General features: G+C 39.2%; 2 protein-coding genes across 4 annotated transcripts; both read left to right on the forward strand.

The window, feature by feature from the left end:
- The first annotated feature begins 1,330 nt into the window (after window positions 1-1,330).
- On the forward strand, window positions 1,331-4,780 carry mlnr (motilin receptor). The gene is made up of 3 exons (XM_029446718.1): window positions 1,331-1,372; window positions 1,951-2,791; window positions 4,473-4,780. Exons 2-3 carry the CDS (start codon window positions 2,008-2,010, stop codon window positions 4,778-4,780), a joined length of 1,092 nt encoding a protein of 363 aa, XP_029302578.1. The 5' UTR covers window positions 1,331-1,372; window positions 1,951-2,007.
- Window positions 4,781-9,731: 4,951 nt separating this feature from the next.
- LOC115017757 (capZ-interacting protein) lies at window positions 9,732-23,641 on the forward strand. Of its 3 annotated transcripts, XM_029446443.1 has the most exons (6): window positions 9,732-9,911; window positions 20,351-20,434; window positions 20,536-20,607; window positions 21,066-21,134; window positions 22,030-22,242; window positions 22,897-23,641. In XM_029446443.1, exons 1-6 carry the CDS (start codon window positions 9,906-9,908, stop codon window positions 23,251-23,253), a joined length of 801 nt encoding a protein of 266 aa, XP_029302303.1. In that variant the 5' UTR covers window positions 9,732-9,905; the 3' UTR covers window positions 23,254-23,641. The 3 variants fall into 3 exon arrangements, with proteins under 3 accessions (XP_029302303.1, XP_029302304.1, XP_029302305.1); XM_029446444.1 differs by lacking the exon at window positions 20,351-20,434 and having other exon boundaries at window positions 9,733-9,911; XM_029446445.1 differs by lacking the exon at window positions 9,732-9,911 and having other exon boundaries at window positions 19,184-20,434.
- The last annotated feature ends 573 nt before the right edge of the window (window positions 23,642-24,214 follow it).

A 24,214-nucleotide genomic window follows, 5' to 3' on the forward strand; every position in this document is an offset into this window, starting at 1 on the left:
AAATGGCTCTTGTTGAGAGACAGACTGGACACTAATTTAAAAAGTGTAAAAAAAAGGGGGCAAACAAGCCTTACCTGCTTTGTTTCTTTGACATGAGTAAACAATGAAAGAGGAGGGACATTCCTGCTGCTCCTTAGGTCCGAGTGGTGCATCTGGCCGTGGATCAGCTCAGTGTAAACACATAAATACACCCTGATGTCAGTGTGACTCTGGTTACAAAGGTTCATTTAGATCTAGTGGATATGGTGGCTCTGAACCAACAGAGCACACTGCTGCTCATCCAGCAGGTGATCTGGGCTTTGGTGACTAATGTTTCTTTTGACACAAAATAGGAAAACCTGTAGATCAGGAACTGAAAATACACTTCTGTTCATGTTCACGACACAGAACTTTGACTTGATAAAAAAATAAGTACAGTTCAATTCACACAGAGGCAGAAATGGCAACATTGTCGTTGATCTGCAGAGCTCGCACACTTTTTCTCACTCCAAAACTTTAAATCAGACTGAAAACCTTAAAATGAAAAGATTAGTGGGATGTGAAGTCAAGAACACTGTGCACTATGTTGATGGAGGTCACACTAAAGTAAAGCTTGTTTTCTAATATTGAAAACCAGGTGGAAGAACTCACAAAACTTCTGACCTTTTTAGGCTTGCTTACACCTCAGACTTAACTTTATGTAAATTCTTAGAATGCCATTCCTCTTTAACCAGCATTGTTGAAGTTGGGTTTATTATAACAAGCCTGATAGGTAACATGAGGGTGACGAGGAGGACGAGATGAGCTGGTGGGTGTGTGGAGTGATGAAGCCAAGCAGAAAGACAGATGGGCCTGGTGGACAATTAAGCAAACATTTTTCAGTGACTACTCTCAGACAGCTTTGCAAACATGCTGGGATTTTAGTGATTGATACATTAATTCATTCATTAATAATGTTATATTCCTCTTATGTATTTTTCTTATGTACGTATATATGATTAATCCAGATAAGTATGATACTCAATCTACATTTATTTTCCCAGAGGAGCAGCAGTGGTGGGGGGGGTTCCCTCAAATCTTATTCCCTCCATTCTATGCCTTTTACCGTCATCCGTCTCATCATCATTTGATTACGAAGATCACACACACACACACACACACACACACACACACACACACACACACACACACACACACTCTTCAGGATACTGTGGAGGAGGTGCTCCTCTCTTCATCTTTCACCAGAGCTCCACCGGTTATTGAGCATCAGAGACCAGCTCTGCCACTTCATGAGATCCTCCTGCTGCAGCTGCTGCTCTCTTTCGACACACAGCAACACAACAGAGACCAAGAAAAAGTTAAAAGATTTGAGAGATCCTGTTCAGTTTTAAAGGTAAAGTCACCACCATCGATTTTCTTTTACACAAGGATGTTGTTTTGGGATTTTAGAGTTGAAGTGAAAGGATCATACCATGCATGTGTTAGCTCTTTTACAACAACTTGTTTTTATTTTATATTAAAGCAAACAATTTTTCTAACAATCATGTTATTGTATTTTTTAATATATGTTTTTCCCAGGCATCCACTGTTATTGTATTCCTTTCTGCTGGTAGACACTTGAGTTGTGTAATGATAGATTGTGCAGTTATCTTTGTCAGAATTTACATTATTAAAAGCAAAGCAATAATTTGAATTTACACCCATACCTTGCAACAATAATCTAAAAAATGCAGACTTTATTATCACTGTTATGAATTACTTATCTGTAGTATTCACATGTACGTGTTCATAATTTACATATATGAATACAAACCAACAGCTGCCTGGAATTAAAATAAATACTTAATACAAATTATAAAGCATGTCAGCAGAAATGTAAAGTCTACATAATGTGTAGTTAGGGAGGGATAATTATTATGTTTTAAAACACCAGTTTACCTATCATATCTATTGTGGCTTTTTTCTCCTCAGCTGCTTGTTGAGTCTTGATTTCCCACTTTGCTGGGCCAGCACTAAGTGGAGATTGGCATGCCCTGGACCAGACCCCAGGTGGACCTTCATGCTGGCGGAGCAGAGGCTATGGACCAGTACAACATAGACGACCACCACTATGAGGGGTCCCTGTTCCCCACCTCAACCCTCATCCCTGTCACTGTCATCTGCATCCTCATCTTTATCATCGGAGTGACGGGCAACACCATGACCATCCTCATCATCCAGCACTTCAAGGACATGAAGACCACCACCAACCTCTATCTGTCCAGCATGGCGGTGTCCGACCTTATCATCTTCCTCTGCCTGCCCTTTGACCTCTACCGCCTGTGGAAGTATGTGCCCTGGCTGTTTGGGGAGGTGGTGTGCCGCTTCTATCACTACATCTTTGAGGGCTGCACCTCGGCCACCATCCTTCACATCACGGCCCTGAGCATTGAGCGCTACCTGGCCATCAGCTTCCCCCTCAGGAGCAAGGTGGTGGTGACTAGACGCAGGGTCCAGTACATCATCTTCGCCCTGTGGGTTTTCGCCCTGGGGTCTGCTGCTCCCACACTGTTCCTGGTTGGGGTGGAGTACGACAATGACACACACCCGGACTACAATACTGGGCAGTGCAAACACACCAACTACGCCATCAGCTCCGGGCAGCTGCACATTATGCTCTGGGTGTCCACTACCTACTTTTTCTGCCCCATGCTCTGCCTCATCTTCCTCTATGGCTCCATCGGATGCAAGTTGTGGAAAAGCAAAATGGACCTGCAAGGCCCCTGTGCTTTGGCCCGTGAAAGGTCCCACAGGCAAACAGTCAAGATCCTGGGTGAGTGCAGACATGTGTTTCTTTCATGCTTTCAAAAACCTTCCTCTGCTTTTCATTGACAGGAACTTAAAAAGGCAGATAATTAATCTTAAAAAACTCTCTTTGTCAGTAAAAACCCTAAACCAGAAATCCATCTGTTTTACACAATCAAGCAAAAAACAGATTACTGTAGCATCTAGGATTTCTTGTTTTCTGCATTGACTCTGTTGTGTGTGTTTGCTATAGAAAATGTAACTTTTGTTATTTTTTTAGTTTTCATATAAAGAACTAATGCGTACTACATTTAAAAACCTAAAGCAGTTTAACCTTTTCTGTTAAATCCAGCTCTCTGTAAGTGTTTTTGCAGGGCATTGTGTTCCGTATTCTGTTTTGTCGGAAGATAATCCTGTCCTGACACTACCCATACTAATTGGCCTAATTTGCAGCTCTGGCATACTGGGCAGGAAACCCTGTTTGATAGTAAGGGACCGTGCGGGCCATCTGAATTATCCAAATATTTAATCAAGATGCGGATATTAATGCTGTTCATTAGCTGAACATATGCTCATATTGTCAGGCTTGCTGCCATTTGTATCCACATTTGTTGAATCCCAAATTGGATTGTCATCAAAGGACTTCATAAATCAACCATAATGGAAATGTACATGCTCCCACAGTCCTGGGCTTCTTCTTAATATGCTGGTGTCGCACAACTCAGGAGTCACTGGATGATCATCTGTTCACTCTGTGAGTCCACGATGTAGGTCTTCAATTTATAGATAACTGTTAATTCATAAATAATTAGGCTTATGGAGGCCAGATACACCTCTCTTTTATTTATTGAATGGACATTTATTATCCGTACAGAAACTACTGCCCTCATCAGACAAATTGATGGTGATTGTATCTGCAGGGCTCCTTAATCAATACCAGTGACTCAGTGACCTCACCCAGTGCTGCGATTTATGGCTAAATAAAGCTTTGTTCTTTTTTTAGATTTGTGACATGTTTTGTTCTCAGCACTTCTGCTGCGTATTTGATCTAATTAGCTTGCTTACATCCCTGAGTTGTGAAAATGTGACTTCATTGTTGTTGTGGCTAATTGCAGGCTAATTGCAGAATCACTTAAGGGAACAAGGGAGGTTGTGTGTGTGTGTGTGTGTGTGTGTGTGTGTGTGTGTGTGTGTGTGTGTGTGGTGTGTGTGTGTGTGTGTGTGTGTGTGTGTGTGTGTGTGTGTGTGTGTGTGCGCGCGCGAGTGTGTGTGTGTTTGTTTGTGCGTGGGATAAAAGAGAATTTATTTTTATGTTAATTGCTGATGATCATTAATAAATGTCAAGGGTGACCAAAGACCATAGATCATATACGTACTTAAAGATTGAAACCAGTTTTCTTAATCAGCCTATTACTATAAACAAGACCAACATGAATACATTATGGTCTGTGAAAGTTAGAATAATATTGGTTATTTTACAGACTTGTGCGTATTGATCCTCTCACTGGTTTGAAGTGGACAAGGCTGTTAAAAACAACAATCTTATTTTAACAACAGGCTATTCTACAAATGTTATTGTTGAGAGATACAGTATAAGTAAGTAAATTGAATCCAGGGGACAAAGCGTATTTTCTAAAATGTTAAACGGTTCCTTAAAACCCGTTCTAAATAAAACTAATTTCCCTCTCCTAACTTTGTTATCCCCTCAGTGGTGGTGGTGCTGGCCTTCATCATCTGCTGGCTGCCTTACCACATCGGCAGGAACCTCTTTGCCCAGGTGGACGACTACGACACGGCCATGCTGAGCCAGAACTTCAACATGGCCTCCATGGTGCTCTGCTACCTCAGCGCCTCCATCAACCCCGTCGTCTACAACCTCATGTCCCGGAAGTACAGGGCCGCAGCCAAACGCCTCTTCCTGCTGCACCAGCGGCAAAGACAAGCCCGCCGCGGCCAGAGACAGCTCTGCGTGATCGACCACATCTCCACCCTGAATGAAAGCCTGACTGGGGTCTGAGGGGCCTCGATTGAGAAGTGTTTTTACAGGCTTGTTTGATTTCCTCAAAAAGACAGAGTTGCAGGCTTCAAGAGTTGCAGCTAAAGAGGAAACTTGATAAAGATGTGTTGAGAAGGAATGTTTGTTCCTTTTATTGTATGAGTGGGTTGAGAGCTCCACTGCACCTACTCAGTGGCATTGTGTTCACAGAGACCGGATGATGATTTTCAACTATGTCACATTTCCTTTTTTTTTGTCAAGAAAATAGGAATTCAGTGGATTCCAAACTAAAAAATAATTACCATTTACATTTTCCTGTTTCAGTGTCATGCAAAAAATATTTACCTCAACATTGTGTGCTGCTGCTTTATGTTTTTATTTGTTGGCGCTTATCAAACAATTACTATCAATCCACAGCGCTGAATAATAAGAGATCCCTCTTTGTTAATGACAGATGACGTTAGCCACATTTGAAATGACTCTTCATTTATAAAGTTTAATTGTAGTCTCAACTAGATTCTGTTGTAAGATTGAATTTGTTTAATGTATGGTGAACAATTGTTATCAGACGGTTCGTTTGTTGTTCTCATAAATCAAGAAAATGAGTAAACCTATTAGCTGTGGCCCATTAGTTGTGCAGATCTGAAATTGAGTATTCCTGTGTGATGTTTGTGTGTGTGTGTGTGTGTGTGTGTGTGTGTGTGTGTGTGTGTGTGTGTGTGTGTGTGTGTGTGTGTGTGTGTGTGTGTGTGTGTGTGTGTGTGTGTGTGTTTACAGTGTTGTGTACCATCTCTCCAGTGAATAGATGGAACATAAACTTCATAAAAGCAGATTAATATGAAAATAGGACAGTTGATGTCTGTGTGAGGCCACCTGAGCCCTGAGGTTTTGGGGCTGCGTACGTGCCAACCATCATGTAATCTGACACAGCTATTATATTACCTGGGCTCTGAGTTAGATTTAGGCTGGCGGCCAACGTCCCTGCATCTCCATATTCAAAGTAATGGCTGCTCTAAGTGCATTTCAAAGAGGAAAAAATATATTAGGTTGTCAGCAGTGGCAGAGGTTATTGCTTTTATTGCTTCCACTTGCATAATCTTGACACCATTGTACAATTCTTCTTGATGTTGCATTTTGGATTAGAAATTGTACCCTTTTGTATCTCATGTACTCTGGCAAGAAAGGTAACGTCAACGTATGTAGCCTATTTTTAACCTGAACGTCGTCTAATCCCAAAATAAACTCAGAGTTTTCCAGGTTCTGTCTCTTTAAAAGGAACTGTCAAGATTTCGCCCATAAATCATCGGGGCTTGGTTTGCACAAATACAAAGAGACAAAGTCGCTGTGGGCTGACTTATCCTCATGACACTTCATAGAGCCATTCATCTCTGCTAGAGGAGCTGAAGCAGCGGGTCAAAGCGTATATGCCACAGACCATCCTGCCATCACCTGGGGAAAGATCAGCAAGCAGCATGACCCCTCTCTTGGTTATTTTCTTTACTGATAATGAAGAGTGTTTGTGAGCGGCTCATCCGCAGCTGTCAACACCTCCCTCGGGCCTTCTTCACATCACCTTAAATCATTCAGCAATAGAAATATAATACACAGTTTGTTTGCTTTGACTCAACTTTTCAGGTCATGACTGCACACACCTTCCTCTCATCTTTTGGATGGTGATTTATTCGAATATTACAAATAGTTCTAAATAAAAGGTGTTCATGTTCATGAGGATTAAGATTCCTGAGCAAAAATAGCTTACTACTATTTTATTTAAAACTGACAAGTAATCATCTGATGAAATAAAGGTTTAATTATATGTTATATGTTTATAATTCACACACAAAACCTATTTAAACTGATTTATAATATTAATAATAATAGAAATAATAACTTTATTTGTACAGCACTTATAGCACACAAAAACAATATGGACATGCACAATATACAAAATATAATTACAATGATAAGAATTAAACAAATAGTGCACAGGCATGCAAAACACAACTAAAAGAAAAGAAATAACAACAATCTAAAAGATTGCAAGCAAAGAGTTAGGATGGCTGTGTCTGCCACAATTGAACATGTTTTGATTGTTTTGATATTATTTATAATATAGTATAGTTATTGAATGCACTGGATGTATTTTAACCTTGTAATGTCAATGCTTTTTTCTTTTGCATTAATCCCCAAATTAAACTTGCTCCAATTTAAGTGGATCTCTTCAGGGATATAAATGTTTTTTTGACACAGCTAGACATGTCAACGTCACTTCAGTCAGTGTAATGGTCTTTTCCACCAGAGGGGGGAGCCTGGGACTTCTGCTGTCAGCACAGACAAGCTGTATATGTATGCATGTTCAAAGACAAATTACAACAATAACAAACATTTCCTTGGTTTAAGATTGGTCAAATGTTGCTTTTCAAACTTCATAAACATTGCTCTTTTAGTTTAACTTAACTTACATAACTTAACTTCTTGTTTTCACTCCTCCCTGTAAGAAATCAGCTTATCAGCTTCCCCCTTGAAGCCCATTTCCACAAATTATCAGTAACACATATTCACTTCCTGTTTGGTTCCCTGAGCCTGCTTGTCCCTGCATGTGGCCACAGGAAGCTTCATTAAAATGGAGGTTAGTTAGGAGAATGGTCTGCAGGGCTTCACTATCTTTCTTGCTGGTTTCTGTTGTAGTCTTGCTGCTATCTACATGGCCTCCAGTGCCATCCTTTCCCTCTCCTCCTTCCCCAAACCCAAAGCTTTTCCCAGCTGACTGTGTTGCCAATCTGAAAATGTTTGCTGTGAAAGCTGCTATAATGGAGAGTTCAGGGAATTTGGTGGCCAAAGGTAATGTGTGATAAGCCTGAAATGGTCAGTCTAGTTCACCCATTGGCAATCATGTCTCCCTGCCACAAAGAGCCAGGCGTGTGCCAATGCCAGCTCGCTTTCACTCTGCGCTCTTGATGTCACAGCTGGGTGACAGTGAGACAACAAACACAAATGTGTCCTTGGCTTTTGCAAACCATCAGGCACTCCCACAGTGCTTTCAGACGCCTTTAAAGGCAGTAATAATAGTATTAATAATAGGCTTGATTTATGAAAGTTCTCATCACCCCTTCTAAAACTTTTAGTAAACAGTTTCCATTGTTTAATGAACCATGTTGCACACAGAATTGCAGATGCCCTGCTTCTTTCTCCAAATTGCCAGTGCCTTGCCATTTGGAGGCTAATGTACGTTTGTTCATGAACAGTGTTTGGCATTAGGTCTACTGACAGACAAATGTAAACTCTCTAAACAGAACCTGTTTGTCCGTCCTTTTCAAACCTTTGAAGCTAGATCACATCTTGCTTCAGGCTATTTGACAAGTAAACAAAATATGGAAGTAATGTCAAATAAAAATGATAGGATTTGACGAGGATCAGAAACAGAGCATATTCAGCTGTTAATTTACCAAATTTAGGCCAGTAAACATTGTTCCTCTCCATCCTGACTATTGACTAAGATAATGTAAAGAATATTGTGTAGTCTATATACCAGCAGGATCTTTCCTGCAGTTGTGTTGTGTGTTGTTGGTGAGTTAGAAACCAATCCATTAGATGGAGTCTCTACATTTCTACACCACAAACCACTTAAGTGACTGACTCTCCTTCATCCTGCCCCCGAGCAGGACAACAGAGATACAGTACTTAAATATCTTTCAACCTTACATGAACAATTGAAATGAGAATAGACAAAAAAAAGCAGCTAATAGTATTATTTACATGCTTTCCAGCTGTGAGTGTCCTGGATTTGCGTTATAGGAATACCAGAGAGAACCTGCCAAATGCAATACTTTCGGAAGAGAACAGGGAGCATTAGAAATATACAATGGTGAAAGCCAACTCTTACAATGCACTTGTTAAAGTCTTTGCAGGGGGAAATTGAGACCTAAAGTGCCGGCATTTCAGACATGCACGCATGTAGGCCTGGATTTATAATGAAAATCCTGCAGGCTTTAATGTCTCCTTTTTCTGTTGTCAAGGCTGAATGTCTGATATTTAAACTGTTTTTTTGCTTGTAGATATTGAAGATGTAGATGTTGATGTTTTTTTGTTAATCTAAATTTTATTCTAGAGCCCAATTATAGATTTGTACTTGGTGATGCTCACCTTACACAGCGGAGTCAAGACAGCCAGCAAGGAAATACTGCCTTCAAAATAAAAGTATAAATATTTACAAGTATGGAGGGAAATTATTAGTTATTTCTTTTGACTTTTTATTTACTGACTCATGTTGTCCATACATATACTTTGTTTGAATACAAACACATTTTTTCATTCAGTATAAATAAAACAAAATGGAAAAAACACATTGCTATAAAATAGTATCATATAGGCTATAGGTATTTCCCAGGAGAAAGTGCATTTAAAGTTTGAAAGATAAAAAGAAAACTGGTACTACACTGTACTGTGGATCGACACTTTCAAATTGTTGCTATCTGGCCACATTTCAATCAATGATGTCACAGCAGGTGTTTTCCATCAGCTGGCAAATGCAAAATGCATGAGTGATTTAACTCATTTGGTTGTGGCCAGAAGTATACATACATGCCTGAAAGTTTGTGCTCACAGACATCAGGCCTGCGGCTTTGATTGATCGGTAAATTGATGGAAAAGTGAAGTGAGAATAACAAAGTTGTCGGATAATTTTTTTATCCAATTATGTTTTCTCGTTTGCAACGATCATTAAAGCGTGCACGGCCACAAGGTTTTAAATTGTTACTGTATCCATTCAATGGTAATACACATGTACATTATATATACAGTAGATGTTCAATAATGTTGTATGCAGGCCCGAAGGTTTAATAATACAGTGCAGCCGTTGCAGTTTTTTATTTTACTTTGAAAGTCGTTAGCAGAAGTAGGTTTATTTTATTTTATCATGACTGTCTTGACAGCGCTGACGGAGCCAAATGCGCGTTAAAGTTCCACTCCTCCTCCTCCTCCTCCTCCTCGTCCATGAGGCTCATTTGGCTCCAGATATAAAAACAGAGCTGCTCTCTGTTCTCGCTGCGCTCCTCCGTCTCCTCACAACTAGCAGGCAGTTTGCTCCAAGAGGCCGAAAAGCTGAGAAAAAAAGCAAGAGGGGACGATCTCTGGCACATTCCCCAGGATGGAGGTAACAACTCTATGAGTCTGAGCGTAGTTCTCTGTTGTATCCTGTACTTTTAGGCCACTTGAGCAGATGTTTTTAACATTTAATGTGGTTTTGTGCAGCCATGTGTGGTTGAAGTGAAAACATTACATCATTGGAGCTCAGTGAGTAACTGAATAGTGTTTTTAATGGGTCTGTGTTATTACTGTGATATGTCTGGAGGGACTATGGCCTGTCTGTGAGACAGTTTACCAAATAATAATATTGCATTTGTGTAGAGCTGAAACTATTAGTCGATTAGTTGATTGACAGAAAATTAATCGGCTTCTATATTGATAATCGACAAACCAATTTTTCCAGAACAAATGGCAGAAAATGCAGCCTCTAAACCTCTCCAATATTTCTGCGTTTCTCTGTTTTATATCATATTAAACTAAATATCGGGTTTTGGACTGACAGAACAAGACATTTTTCACAGTTTTTTTTACCTTATTTGCAGCCCTACATTTGTGTTAGTACACCTATGAAGTACTATGCACATGTAGTTGTGTTTGCTACTCTCTACTCTTGTGTTCCTAATGAGCTTTACTTTATTTACCTCATAACTTTGATATACTAACTTTTTACTCCCATCATTTACATTTTAAACTCTGTGAAAGGATATCTGTACTTCTGTTTCCTGAGGGTGTGGTTCTTCTGTTATTAACACACACACACACACACACACACACACACACACACACACACACACACACCCACACACACACACACTGTACCTTAAAGATGGTACCTGTTTGGCTCAGGCTGATATGGTTTATAAGTAGCAGGTTTGTGGTAGTGACTTCATAACAACTAACCACAGTGTGAGTAGAGGGAAATAGAGCTGACACAACATCTGTCATGAGCCAGTGTTTGTGCTGTGATAAATGTGTGAAGTAAAAGCCATGGGTAGATTTTTTCTTCACTGTAAGCCTAATTTTGTCTATGGGTGGGAATTCTGAACATCAGCAATATCTCACCCATCGTACCCTCAGCTGACAAGCCATGCTTTCACTTCTCAAAGGCCAAATAGTTCATGCACTGAAGCTAAAAAAGAAAAACAAAGTGTGCTTCTTCATGTCCAAGTCCGTTTTTCCTTCAGGGTTTGCCTCCTCCCTCCAAAACAAGCTGTTCCCTCTGACTTTTAACAACTTTCTTTCAGTATTTAATGTCATGCGGCAAATAGGAAGAGAAACGCCCATGTTCTTCCCCACAGCATGTGAGGGAGCATATTAGTAATGTGCCACAGAAATACTCTCACATACTTACACCATTCAACGTTAGGACTAAAATGTGCTTTAGGCCTGGTCAGCTTGTATTCATAACCTTATTCTTCTTTTCCTGTTGCCAAAATTTATAGAAAATAATTTGAACTGCTGCCAGATCTGGAAATGATAAAATAATGATAAAAAATATAGAGTGGGGGGGGGGCATTCTTCTGTTATAGTTAGTTTCTGTGAGATAAAGCTGTTTTGAGAGAGAGAAAAAAACTAACCTGAACTTGCACGATTACGCTTATAATACTGAGATGGAGAAAGCAGGTTCAACTATTATTGGTGATTCCAAACTTTTTCTTAGAGCAGCCTCACAAACCCAGCCCAAATCTCACAAGCTCAGTTTTCACTTCAAGCTTATTGCTCAGTGATTTCTCACCTCAAATTAAATGAGAAACACATTGCTGTTGATGGTTCAGGTAACACGTGACACTTTCATGCGAGCCATCGTGGTTTAAACCTTAAAGGGACAGTCCATCCCAAATTCAAAAATACATATTTCTCCTCTTACCTGTAGTGCTATTCATCATACTCTAGATTGTTTTTATGTGAGTTGACAAGTGTTGGAGAAATCGCCCGTGGAGATGTCTGTCTTCTCTCTAATATAATGGAACTAGATGGCACTTGTGGTGCTCAAAATACATTTGAAAACTCAACATCAATGTCTATTTCCATAAATAGTGACATGGTTACGACCACAGACCTTGTTATAAGCAGTTTCATGTAGGAACTATTTTCTTTCTACCGAGTGAGCACAAGCGTCTCGTCCATAAGTAGATGCTCGCTTCCTTCTGCATGGAGATTCAGTGAGCCCAAGCAATGCTTATTGAATCTTGCAATAGTAAAGGGAAATCAGCTGGTTGTACAAAGGCACGTTGCTACTGTCATTTCCTATTTGCTCAGAATTCCTACCAGTAAACAATCCTAAAACGTATTTGTATTTATAAATATGTATTAAAATGGATCAGTTTTCCCAGATGTTCCCCGCTGTTGGGAATGGGACTCTCTCGTCTGCTGCAGCCTCGGTTTGAGTTTGATTGGATGGTATTTTTGTATGCAGCATTTTGCCTAAAGCACCTGTAAACAAGTGCTAAACTAGCCTGTAAAGTCAGTCTCACACTCACCATCATTTAAACTGCGTTAACTTTGCCCTTTGATGACATCACCTATTAGTTTAAATCATGCAGTCAGTTTGTTTCTAGCTTTATGAAAGAGCTGTTCATGTTCACAAACATTCATTTACAACTACCTTGAGCAAGCCTTAAAAACAGATTGACGCATGGAAATTCTTAAATTTTGTGTTTCCTGTGTTGCAATGACAAGCTACGCAGTAGACACCCTGGAAATGTTTTGCACTCGTGTGTCATGTGTGTGTGCATGCACCTGAGGATTTGTACTGTATGTGCATGTCGTGTAGTGGGTTGGTGGTTTTCCTTTGATGGAAAAACAACACCACAGCTGGAGGAGTGAGTATTTCGGATTGCCTTGCCAACCATATGGTGTGCACATTTATTATGTCATCCAAAGTAAAGTTTAGAGACCAATAACAGAGGAACTCAGTCTGTACCAGCCAGACACTTATGAGTCAGTTTTTTCCCATTTTGCTCTACAGTATGTCACTTAAATAGTGTCACACTATTTAACAAAATACTTCTATCCTTACTACAACTACCACCTGTACTACAGTCAGCACCATTAGAACCAAGTATATAGTCCAGTGTCACGGTAAATAAATAAGAGTACTGTAGCATCCTTTGAAGCCTTGTGTTAATATGACTAGGGGTGTGACAATACATTGGTATGGAACGATGTATCGATTAAAGGATGAAGCATCCAATATCATCGATGCAAAGTGAAAACATCGCTACATATTGTCATCTTTAACACACACCCTTATTTTGAAATTCCCATGGCCTGACAGTGTCACCATTTCCATCCAAGCCTTTCTATTATTCAAATAGTTCATAAACATGAGAAATGTGGCCCTATGTTAGGGCGTTACGTTAGGCTGTATGTGTTTCAGCGCAGTATGAATGGTTCACTCTGTCCTTAACATAAAACAGACATCAAACTGACCATGAAGCTCAGTGGAATGTAAAGCATCAGCATCAAGGAAAGCCTACGAAACTTAAACCCGTTCTCTAAGTCACGGTACAGTTATGGTTTGATTTTTGTTCAGCAGTATGTATAAAATGTACAGATGTTATCTGATTTTACAGCTTATACAATTCATTAAAGTCTCGTGATTAAAACGCGCTTCTGAGCCATGATGAGATGAGCTGGATGAAGAGCACATAATGATGATAGGATAAACCACGTCATGTGACTTTGAAAAACAACTCCACTGATGCTTCCTGCAAACTACATAAGCTTTTTCTGATATTATCTCTATAGCGTGTTTCCTACCTTCTGTCGATGAATCTGAACTCTGTTTTCTTTTGAAACCAGCACTTTACTCTGAAAGAGAAGCAAACATTAGGAGGTGCATAGTTTCTGCTGAATATTCATATTTTCACTGAAGTTACTGCAGTTTTTCTTCACTGTTTCACTTTAGTTTCCCTGGTGATAACAGTAAGAGTGTGAAAACTAGAACTAGTGTTGTTTCCATATGAGTTGGGTTACTCTCATCACAAAAGTAACTTATAGTCGCATTAAGAATAATTTGAAGTGATATTGATTTCTGTTGACCGCAGTGGGCATTAATGCATATCCACAGTTAGCATGGTCAATACAAACAATGCACTTTGCAAAAATATGGCTTTGCAAATATTTTCTAAAGTGGGAAATGCATTCAACATGTTTTATAGGCCTGAAGGATGCACATGATGTGTTTAGTGGACATAGTCACAGTGAAAACTCAAACTGTTAACTTTAATGTGGTTCTGTAACACTGTGTACCCTGAACGTGAGGACATGGAGTGCAAGCTGGAACATTTTCAGCAGGCTCTTACAAACAGAAGACATATTTTCTTTATCAAAGAAAATATATGGCTGAAGCATTAAAATAGTTTGTAGTAAATGTGTGATCATCCTGAATTTGATCTAAAATATCGTATTGGTTGAGTTTTACTCTCTGGTATGTTGCCTGTATTTCCATCTCCAAGCTGACTTCCTGTGTGGCTCGTTGGAGGATATGTGCACCTTTACGATCAATTAAATGGTTTATAAATGCTCATAATTCTTGAGCTGTTTTTATTGCAGAGTTTTATTGGTTATTTTCTTAAACATTGTTATAATGTGTTGCCATTACAGACCCTCATACTATACGTGAATTGTGTTTTTCTCTGAGTCCTGCCATCAGGGATTAGAGGCCTGCACCTCTGAGTTTCAGTCTAAAGCAGTGCGTGGGGCAGAGAGATAGCCTGGGTGAGAGACAAGATAGTGAGGAGGACGCTGTGATCTGTAAAAGGAAAAAACACACATGCTGTTGGCTTTGAAGGAAGTTATGTCATGGATGAACACATGTAGACTGAGGCAGCCTGTGTCAGTCTTTAAGCTGTCTCAGACATCTGCAGATTGACAAACATGTTGAATTTACTCAGTATAAAGTTTACAAATGTGAGATACGTGCAGACCAAATTTGAGAACTGAAAGTACAAACTCTCAAAAAAACATCTATCTTCTACAACTCCCTGCAGAACAGTTAAACCATACTGCCTGCACCTCCTCAACCACCCTCTTCTAAACTTGGCGTCAAGCCATGCTCTTTATTTCCTTTTTTGGCAGAAAGGAGGGCAAACACTTTAAGTGGTGCACGCTGCTTGTACTTTGCAAGTACCATTTTTTTCTAACTCAGGTTTCGCATTTTTTGAAAGAACTAGATTTTTAGGTTAGCTTTTTTTAGGCTTATAAGGCAGGTGCATGCTGCAAGTTTAAACATTTTAGAAACCCATTAATCTTTTGGAAGATTGAAACCAAGATAACTCCGTATCCGAATAAGTACTATTGAGACTATTGAGTGGCTTAGGAAACGGACTGTGACCTTTGACCTTTCCATTATAGGAAAGCCTATCTAACCAGAACCTTAACTTAAGTAAAAGCAGCAACATGTGTAAAAAGTAAAAGCCCTGCCTTCAAACATGTACTACAGTAAAAAGACAGAAATGTTATCAGCAAAATGTACGCAAGTATTTAAATACCCCGACTCATTATGGAGAATGATCCCTTTCAGAGTGTTGCATGCAGAATATTTAATACTAAAGTATGAAATGTCCTAAGACTGCCATGGATGATGGATGCCAAACCCTGTGGCGATGGATCTCTGCAGGGACTACATAGTGTTGTAGTGGAAGGTGCAGGTCTTCACTGAATTAACCATCTGATCCACTGAGCCCAGATGGTTTTGGTCTTTGTAATCGCTGGATCTGAGTGGATGAGAATACCAGAACACAAAGTAGAATCCCCGACAGATGCTTGTATCAACGTTTACTTGCTTAGGTTCAAACACTTGGAGGACGTACTGTCTGCTGTGGGCTGTTTACATTGTTTGATATCTTTTGTTATTCATCATTCACTCTCCATTCGCTGCCTTTTCATTGCACGGCAGTTCAGATTTAGCAGGCTACTGTAGTTATCACATTGAAATATCACAGTGCCTGGCTCTATCTTCTGTTCTCATATCTTCATAATTTGCTTCTCCAATTGCAGATAAATAGCATAACTATAAAGACTTTTAGTGTTTTGACTAGTTTGTTGTTGCTTTTGTCACATTTAAGAAAAAAGACGTATTTTGGTCTTGTGATCTTTCTGTGGAATTCTAACTTCATCAGCAGCTTTGTGTTCTCAGGGGTCATCTGGATTTGTTTTCCTTCTCTCTGGATGATTATTATTTATAACATACTTCACCATACAGTACGAGCCTGTGTCTGCAGCACCTCCCATTTTCCTTGAGGCAGGGGCATGTCTTGTAAATGAGGGTGACCATTTACATCATCCCTCTGATAGAGGGTCTTTCTAGTGTACTTCCGCACACACACACACACACACACACACACACACACACACACACACACACACACACACACACACACACACACACACACACACACACAGAAAAGTGACATATTCAGATAAGGTCCAGTCCAAAAACACATCAAGTTTTCCTGGAAAGGCAGCAAGCGAGAAGGTGTCTGTCTGATGGTTTCCCCCCTGGCAGAAGACGCTACTTGTGAAAACAGAGTCTGCAGACTGAAACTGAAGCCATTACGCTTGGTTATCTTATTGAACAAGCGCTTGCTCAACAACTGTGCTTTTTTGGGCTTTATTTATCTTCACTTTAACATATTTCCACTTTGTGTGGCTCACCAGCGAGAGCTTATGGGGATTGATAGGTCCTAGAGCAGGGTTAGAGATCCTGAGCCAAACATCATCTTTATCAGTTCCATGGTAGATTACATGGTCTGTTGCTCTCTGATCATCGCTGTTATATCAAGCAGATATGTTAGGATTCACTGAGCCTAATATCATGTGCTTCTTCTCCGCTGCCTCTGGGAACAGGAATGGACAATAGCAGACTTTGTGTGATCTGTTGGTTTCTGTTTTCTCTTTCCACATCTGCCGGTCATACAGTTAACCTCGTGTCTCCAGCCACAGCCTGGAAAGTAAGACGCTGGTTACTTGGGATTAACCTTGTCTTATCCAAACACAGCTCATTGAGGATGCACACACTTTGGAGGTCAACATTTCTTTTTAGCAACATTGGCTCAAAACCGCTGATTACATCTTTAAACAGTTCTATTCAGTAGGACTGGACAGTACGATTATGATGTATATATATCATAAGATGATAAAGAGTTGTCCACCCCTTCCAAGACCTCTATCATTTAGTAAAAATGTGTTTGTGAAGTAGTCAGCATATGGATATATGAGACTTGGATTATACTGCACGAGTTGTATGACAGTTTGTAAATTAATGCTTTATTATAGTTGCTGTTAAACACTGCCACCATTTACTTCCATTTAGTCTCCGTTTTTTGATTCTTTGTTCACTGTGGAGGCATGCAGGAACATACAAGTTTTATTCATGAACTTAAGGTTACACGGGTTGAGTAATTGATATACAAAAGGTAATTTTGTGGCTGAATAATTCCTTTATTATTTCGCTTTGTACAAGATTGTTGTGGGCAATGTTGTTAATTCAAAAGCAAGACTTCTTTATTTCTGTATTTTGGTTTCCGATATTAGAGCATCATTGTCGTTAAGTACTTTGATTTGTCAGGTATTTAGAGACACTTTGTGTAGGATTTCTTATATGATTTATAGCAGCATTATTTTTGTGACATTGGGGAATAAGTATGCATTGCTGTTTGTCAGTGTCTTTTTTGATACCAACACTACAGGGACACCAAAGTCTCTGGCAACTACTGAAGCCCTATGAGTGTCTGGGGAGGGAAAACAAACTAAGAAAACCATTGGTGCCCATGTACTGCACTAAAAAAGTATTATCTGTGCATTAACCACACCATATTTTCCCATAAATTTACAGTTTTTGTCTTGCTTATAATAATGGAAATGCTCTTGTTTTTTTGTTTTTTTGATAACAGTGCATTAAGTCTGTACTGTATGTGTAACTAACTGTGTAAAGCAAGCCACATCCAAGGATCTGTTTCCATGGAAAGCAGAGTTCAGAAATAGCTTGTTTCTTTTAAGTGTCAACACAGGCCCATTTTTGGAACATTGAATCACATGCTTTAAAAGCCTTCTTTTAAAAAAAATAATACGTTTCCTTGTTTAGACATGTACCATTGCTCTGTATGCTAGATTACAGTATGTTTTAAGATGTGGTGTAGCATATCCAGGGACACTCTCTGAGGAGCTGAGGGGTTACAGAGCAGAGCTGTGATCCAGGCTGCCTGCTCAGCTCTGGGGCTTTTTCCCAGGCCTCGAGCCCCAGAAATAGCGTTTGCTCTGCTCTCTCCTGTAGTGAACCACAGTTTCCCACTCTTCCACAGAGCTTGGGGTCCCAGCTGAGATAAACATGTGCAATACTGGGCCTTGTATGGCTCATTGAAATAATGTGTGTCCTTTGTCATCTGAGTGAAACAGTTAGTGTTTAACTGAGAGAAAAAGATGATTGTTTTGATATTTTCAATTAAAAAACACAGACAAACAGGCAATTAGTTCATATTAGTTTACTTTATATATTGTATATTTTGCGTAAGGCTGCTGACACTGCCTCTGTTAAAGATTCTTGTTTAAATTATAGCAGATAAAAATCATACAACAAACCTTGCTAGACTGTAGTTCTGAAGTAACAGTGGAAGTTTTTGATACTTGTAATACATTCCTCCAACATTGTAACTTTAACTAAACATGTGTAAAACTGCATTTCTTACCTTATATTCTGTATGCGTGGTCAGTGTAGTTTAAATCTGAGTCTGACGTTATTTTCGTTTTTTATGAAGAAGCTCATTAAGATAAGGGCTCGCTTCGAAAGAACTCATTGAAGGATCTTAATGGATCTGAAATGACCTCTTCTTAAACTAAAAAGCTGTTGAATTCTTAATGCTGCTGAAGCCTTTTAAATATCCATGTAGCTCTCACACATTTGCAAGTAACTAATACTTTCTAAAATAATCAAAATATGGAAAATGTCATCTTTGCTGAACATGACTAAATTTCATCCCCGAAATTAACAGTAACATCATGGAAGTCACCCTCAGCATATACTTTTCACATAATATCAAACCATATGTTAGGAATAAAAGTAACTGACTGGAAAGAATAAAGAAATGAATGATTGTATGTTTGAGGGAGCTGGGGGATCTTTCTCCTGTGTGTCATTTAAATTAAGTTTCAGAAAAACTGAAACCTTGATTTTCTTCTAAATCGAGGCCCCACTTCCTTTGCCTGCACTGTTGTGACTAGAGTGTTTGTTCTGAAGGAGGCATTTGTTTTTGAAGAACAGGAAAGAGTTAAACAATTAAAGGTTATGAAATAATGGTGTGGAGGGTGGGTGGTCGCTGGTGATTACTATTTATCACGGATAAGAAAAGAGAACTCAGGAAAAGGGTTGGGATTGTGGATTAGGACACAGAGGCGGAGCAGAGGAGCATTAGTAGAGGCTATCTGATGCTGTAATACGTTTGGATGGCGGTAGCAAGGTGGTGAGGTCATGTTGAGAACAAGGGGGAAAAAGGAAAATAAAGCTTGTGATTAAAATGTGGAATGTGTGTATATCTGGGAAGCTTGGGAGATCCATGTTTCCATGGGCAACAGTGCAGAGAGAGAGGGAACTGAGCGTGCACAGCAGGCAATCTGACAGGATTGCCTGCTGTGAGGAGACCCATGAGTTTCTTAGTAATCAATAAAAGTATTATGGAAATTAAATCTATAATTTAAAACAGAAAGAGAAAGAGAGGAGCACCGTAAGCAGTTACCGTACATTTTAAATCATTAAATTATGGCTACATGATGCATGAGAAGCTGCACCGTCCTAGCTGGTACAGCTCATGCATGTTGGTGCATATTACAGCCTTCATACATCAGCTTACTTATCACTTAGGCCTTAGATATGTGGAGTGAGTGAATGGTCATTAGAGGGCAGCGTAGAGGAGGGATGCAATCAGCTTGGGAATAGTGGGAGAGACGGAAAGCAAAGGGGCCAAGAAGTGATAACAGTGTGAAGCTGCAAGGACAGGTCCCTCCTGTCACAGGCTGCAGGGTGATGTTGAACAGCTGTGGAGAGAGGGGCTCACTTCCTGTGTCCAAAGCCAAAAAATATGCTCTTTAGCAGGATGAGAGACGAGTTCCTCCGAGAACAGCACCAAGTTGTTTTTGGTTTGTTTGCATATTCCCCCTCTTCCCTGCTGTGTTTCTTAACCCATTTGCATTTTTCAGAGGGAAGTGAAACATGCTCTTTATCTTAGAACATCTCCTTATTCCGCTACAAAATGCTTGCCTGCACATTCAATGTTTAATGAGAATATACTGTTTTTGTTAAGCAAGTCACTGACCCTAAATAACGTCATACTGTTTGTGTGCCTCATCTAACAAGGCATGTATATGTATTGTATTCATTAAAACTTCTGTTGGAAAGTTTTACAGTTACACAATACTATATTTTGAAAATGTGACAAGCATATGTTATATGTTAAGACTTTTATTAAAAGTATTTCAGTTGTTGGATCAAATATATATATTTTCCAACAGGATTCTCCCTCCAAGCCATCTGTGGCTGAGCTGGCTGGAAGGTTCAAAGGTCACATTCTAACAATGCCCACCTCAAATGGCGAGGTACCTTATTTATACATACTTAAGTAGAGACGTTTGTGATTACACACGGACTGATTGTACTTAAAGATTTTATTCACAATATCTCCTCCTTTTGTTTTTAGTTTCCATTTCAAAGAAGACCCCCATGTTCCCTAAAGTTGCAAAATCAAAAAGATGATAATGAAGAATCGGATGTAAGTAATTATTTTCTTTTACTGAATACATGTGCTACTAATCTGTCTTCTTGATACACAAAGGAAGTCTCCAGAAAACAGACTTGAAATTATTTTGTTTTGTCATTGCAATTTAATTTTAACACAGTTGATTTGGCGACAGTACACTATGTTTTCTTCTGCCTAAAATATTGGGAAAGTGTTAGTGCTGCTGTTTTTCTACCAGTGAAATAACTACTAAACAAACCTATCTTTAAATTACGGCAAATCGAAAGCACAACAAAAGTGCAAAAATGTATACATCTCAAACATGTACATAAAAAGTAGTTTAATTGATTCAATCTTCATCATTTAGACTTAACACTTTGTTGGGAAATGTGCTTGTATGTCCGTATTAGTCTTCCGTGTTTTAAATGCGGTTCGTGATGATTTTGTGAATCTTTCTTTTAATTAATTCTGGTTTGACTGTTCTCTTGCAGAAAACTAACGTCTCACCAAATCCCTTTAAAGTCAAGATCAAGAACTCCTCCGTTATTGAGAAACTTCAGGTAGCTGCATCTTTCATCATAATAATAATTTTCAAGGGAAATAGGAACCAAAACAAATGCTCGCCTGACCAATCATTTGGTAATATAGGATGTAGTGTACAAGCAGAAATAGCCAGGAGTTTGTATAATCAGAACATTGTGATAATGTAAAGCAATACTGCCACCCACTGTTCAGTTGACACTAGTGCCTGAGCCTGTGCATGCTGAGAAAAAGGGGAAGAGCTTGTCACTCATGCCACAATCGGCTCAGTTAAATGAGATAATGGGATCATGGGCCGTCCAGCCTCTAGTGAGGCTCGAACATCCTTTCTTCTTTTCGCCATTATCGTTCCATTAGTTAGCAATTCACACGGTGGGCAGCCATGGGACAAAAGGGCTGCCGCTTCTCCCTCTTCCTCTTCTCCCCAGTGCAGGTAGGATACTCTACTCTAAGCTTGAACAGTGGGTTTGGAGACTCATTTGAGCTTTTATGTACTTTAGTTCTCAGTGTGAATATGTTTTGCTTGTGACACTTGAAAGAGAATTTCAGGCCGTACTTCTAGCAGTTTTCAAAATAGGAAGGTGACAGGTGAAGCAGAACAATGTTCTATGTGCACACCTGTATACTTTTAAGGTGGGATAATTCCTGTTTTTTATTTATATATGTTAATAACATACCCATGTTTAAAGTACCATAGCATTGTTTAATCTTCCTTCACTTTATTATATTTCCTAATATAATGACTCTAATGATGAATTTATGGCACAATCTCACTTTAGGGTTGTATAAATTCATTTTGAAAAGTGCTGTTTGAATACATTTAAATTCCATTGTATTACAATTAGATATTTTTATAAAACAATGTACTAAAGAGACTATAGTGTCCAGGACTCAGGTTCTTCCTTTCCCCTATAGGCCAATCTTGCTCTGTCACCAACTGCTCTGCTGCCTTCACCCAAGAGTCCTGAGGTGAAGCTCCAGCCGGTGCCGTTGTCCCCCATCACACCCTGCAGCCCGCAGAGCCCCCTGAGCTCCACCCTGCTGTCCTCACATCTGTCCAGTGAAGAGGAGGATCCCATCAGCTTCGACAGCCCTCCTGAAGGCATCCCACTGCCAAGCTTCAACAAGGTAAACATATGGACTTGTGCAAAGCTGCACATTGGCTTGACATATAGGACAAATAGATCTGAACTATTTGTTACAACATCTCCTTATAATGCATTTGGACTTTTGAGGTATACTTGTGTCATGTTGAAGAGCATCCTACATCATGTTATTCCAGTTAGAATTTTTGTAAGCATTTGTAAATCTGTTTTTAATTTTAGAGTTGTTAGTACTTTTATATTTCATATATTTGCGTGGGGCTTTTGCACATTCAGAGTTCTAAATCACTAAATGACAAACACCAGCTGCTGTCACATTGAGGCCACTGATGTGTTTCTCACATTATTAGCCAATAGGGCTGTGTCGTCACAGCCGGTCACATAGTCCCAGTCCCCGTTGACGTGTTTCTCAGCAGGTGTTGGATAATCTGGACCAAGATGCCCCTGTAGTGCATGAGTGCTGCTGCAAGGGAGATTGAAGATGTAATCCCCTTAGCCTAGTTAGAGTCCCTAGGTACCATTTTGTGCAGTGCTCTCACGCATATGCTTTGACAGTTAACAGAAATAGTTTGATGATATAAATAAATAGATTTTTAATAGATTCTTGGCTGTCTCTAAGCTGTCTTGATGTTTTAAAATTGAGTTTAATAACATGATCTAAATTGTCTTTTCCACACAGTCTCGTGCACGTCTATCATTCAAAAGGCGACCGCCCACGAGACTTCACAGGAGATCAGCTGGAGAGGAGGCAGGAGCCTTCGGGAGTTTACTGTCCCCCTGTGAACTGTACAGCCCAAAAGAAAATGGGGACATAGACCAGGTTTTCAAATATGAACAGCCGGCAAGTCTGAAAGAAGCTGAAGAGAAGGACAAGGACTGTGAGCAAACAGAGAATGAAGTAGCAAAGAGTGACCCAGATGGCAGGGGAGATCTGGAGGAGGTACAGGACGCGGGACAAACCCAGAACTTGGAGGCTTTGGAAGAGGAACAGCAGTCTTCAGAGGGGACGGAGGAGATGCCTCAGGAGGAGCACTAAGGAGGAAATGACATGGTGTGAACTGTGAATGTTTGTTCAAGAAAAGAAAGAGAAAAAAAAGAATAAGTTATTCAGTGCTTTGATTAAGAGAACTCCCAAAATACTCCTCAGAAAAAGTTTATCAGTTTTTAAACTTTTTTTGTACCTGCTCTTTTTAAGTCCCTCTGTCGCCCTCTCCTGGGCGTCTCACAGAACAGGTCTATAAACACTGGAGCGTTATGAGAAGCAGCTTTTCACTGCACATGGAAATACGCATCACATACTGATACTGTATCCATAATCTGGCAGTGGAAATTCGTGTCATATTGTATCAAGTCTGCAAGAGCAGACTCTTGTTTTTATGACAAATTGCATATTTTTCTTTGCAAATCAAAGACATTGTTAAGAGTGCACTATATATAAATATATATATATAAATATATATAAATATATATATATATATTTATATATATATATATATATATATATATATATATATAATATATATATATATATATATAAATATATATATATATAAATATATATATATATATATATATAAATATATATATATATATATATGTATATATATATATACATATACATATATAGAAAATGTATGTGTATATATATATACATATACATATATAGAAAATGTTCTGACATCGTACCAAATCCCTATCACTTTAGATGGAAATGATGTACTTTGCTCATCTAGTTTTCCCATGATGTATGTCGGTCTAATTCTCTGCTTGTCTTTCATTTAGTATTCTACAAAATATCACAGCGCTAGCTACTTTGGAGTGACTCGGGTCCTCAGCAATTTTGCGCAGAAATGTTAAACAGAAAACAAACAGCTTCCTTCTTCTGTAATGAAAGAAATTGGCTTTGCATGTGTTTGGTAACATTGTGTGGTTGAAAGAATCAATGAGAGGTTGCCAATACTGATAAGGGATAGCATTGTCAAAGCGCACATTTGAAA

The sequence above is a fragment of the Cottoperca gobio genome, chromosome 13 (genome assembly GCF_900634415.1).
Source record: "Cottoperca gobio chromosome 13, fCotGob3.1, whole genome shotgun sequence".
Lineage (NCBI taxonomy): Eukaryota > Metazoa > Chordata > Actinopteri > Perciformes > Bovichtidae > Cottoperca > Cottoperca gobio.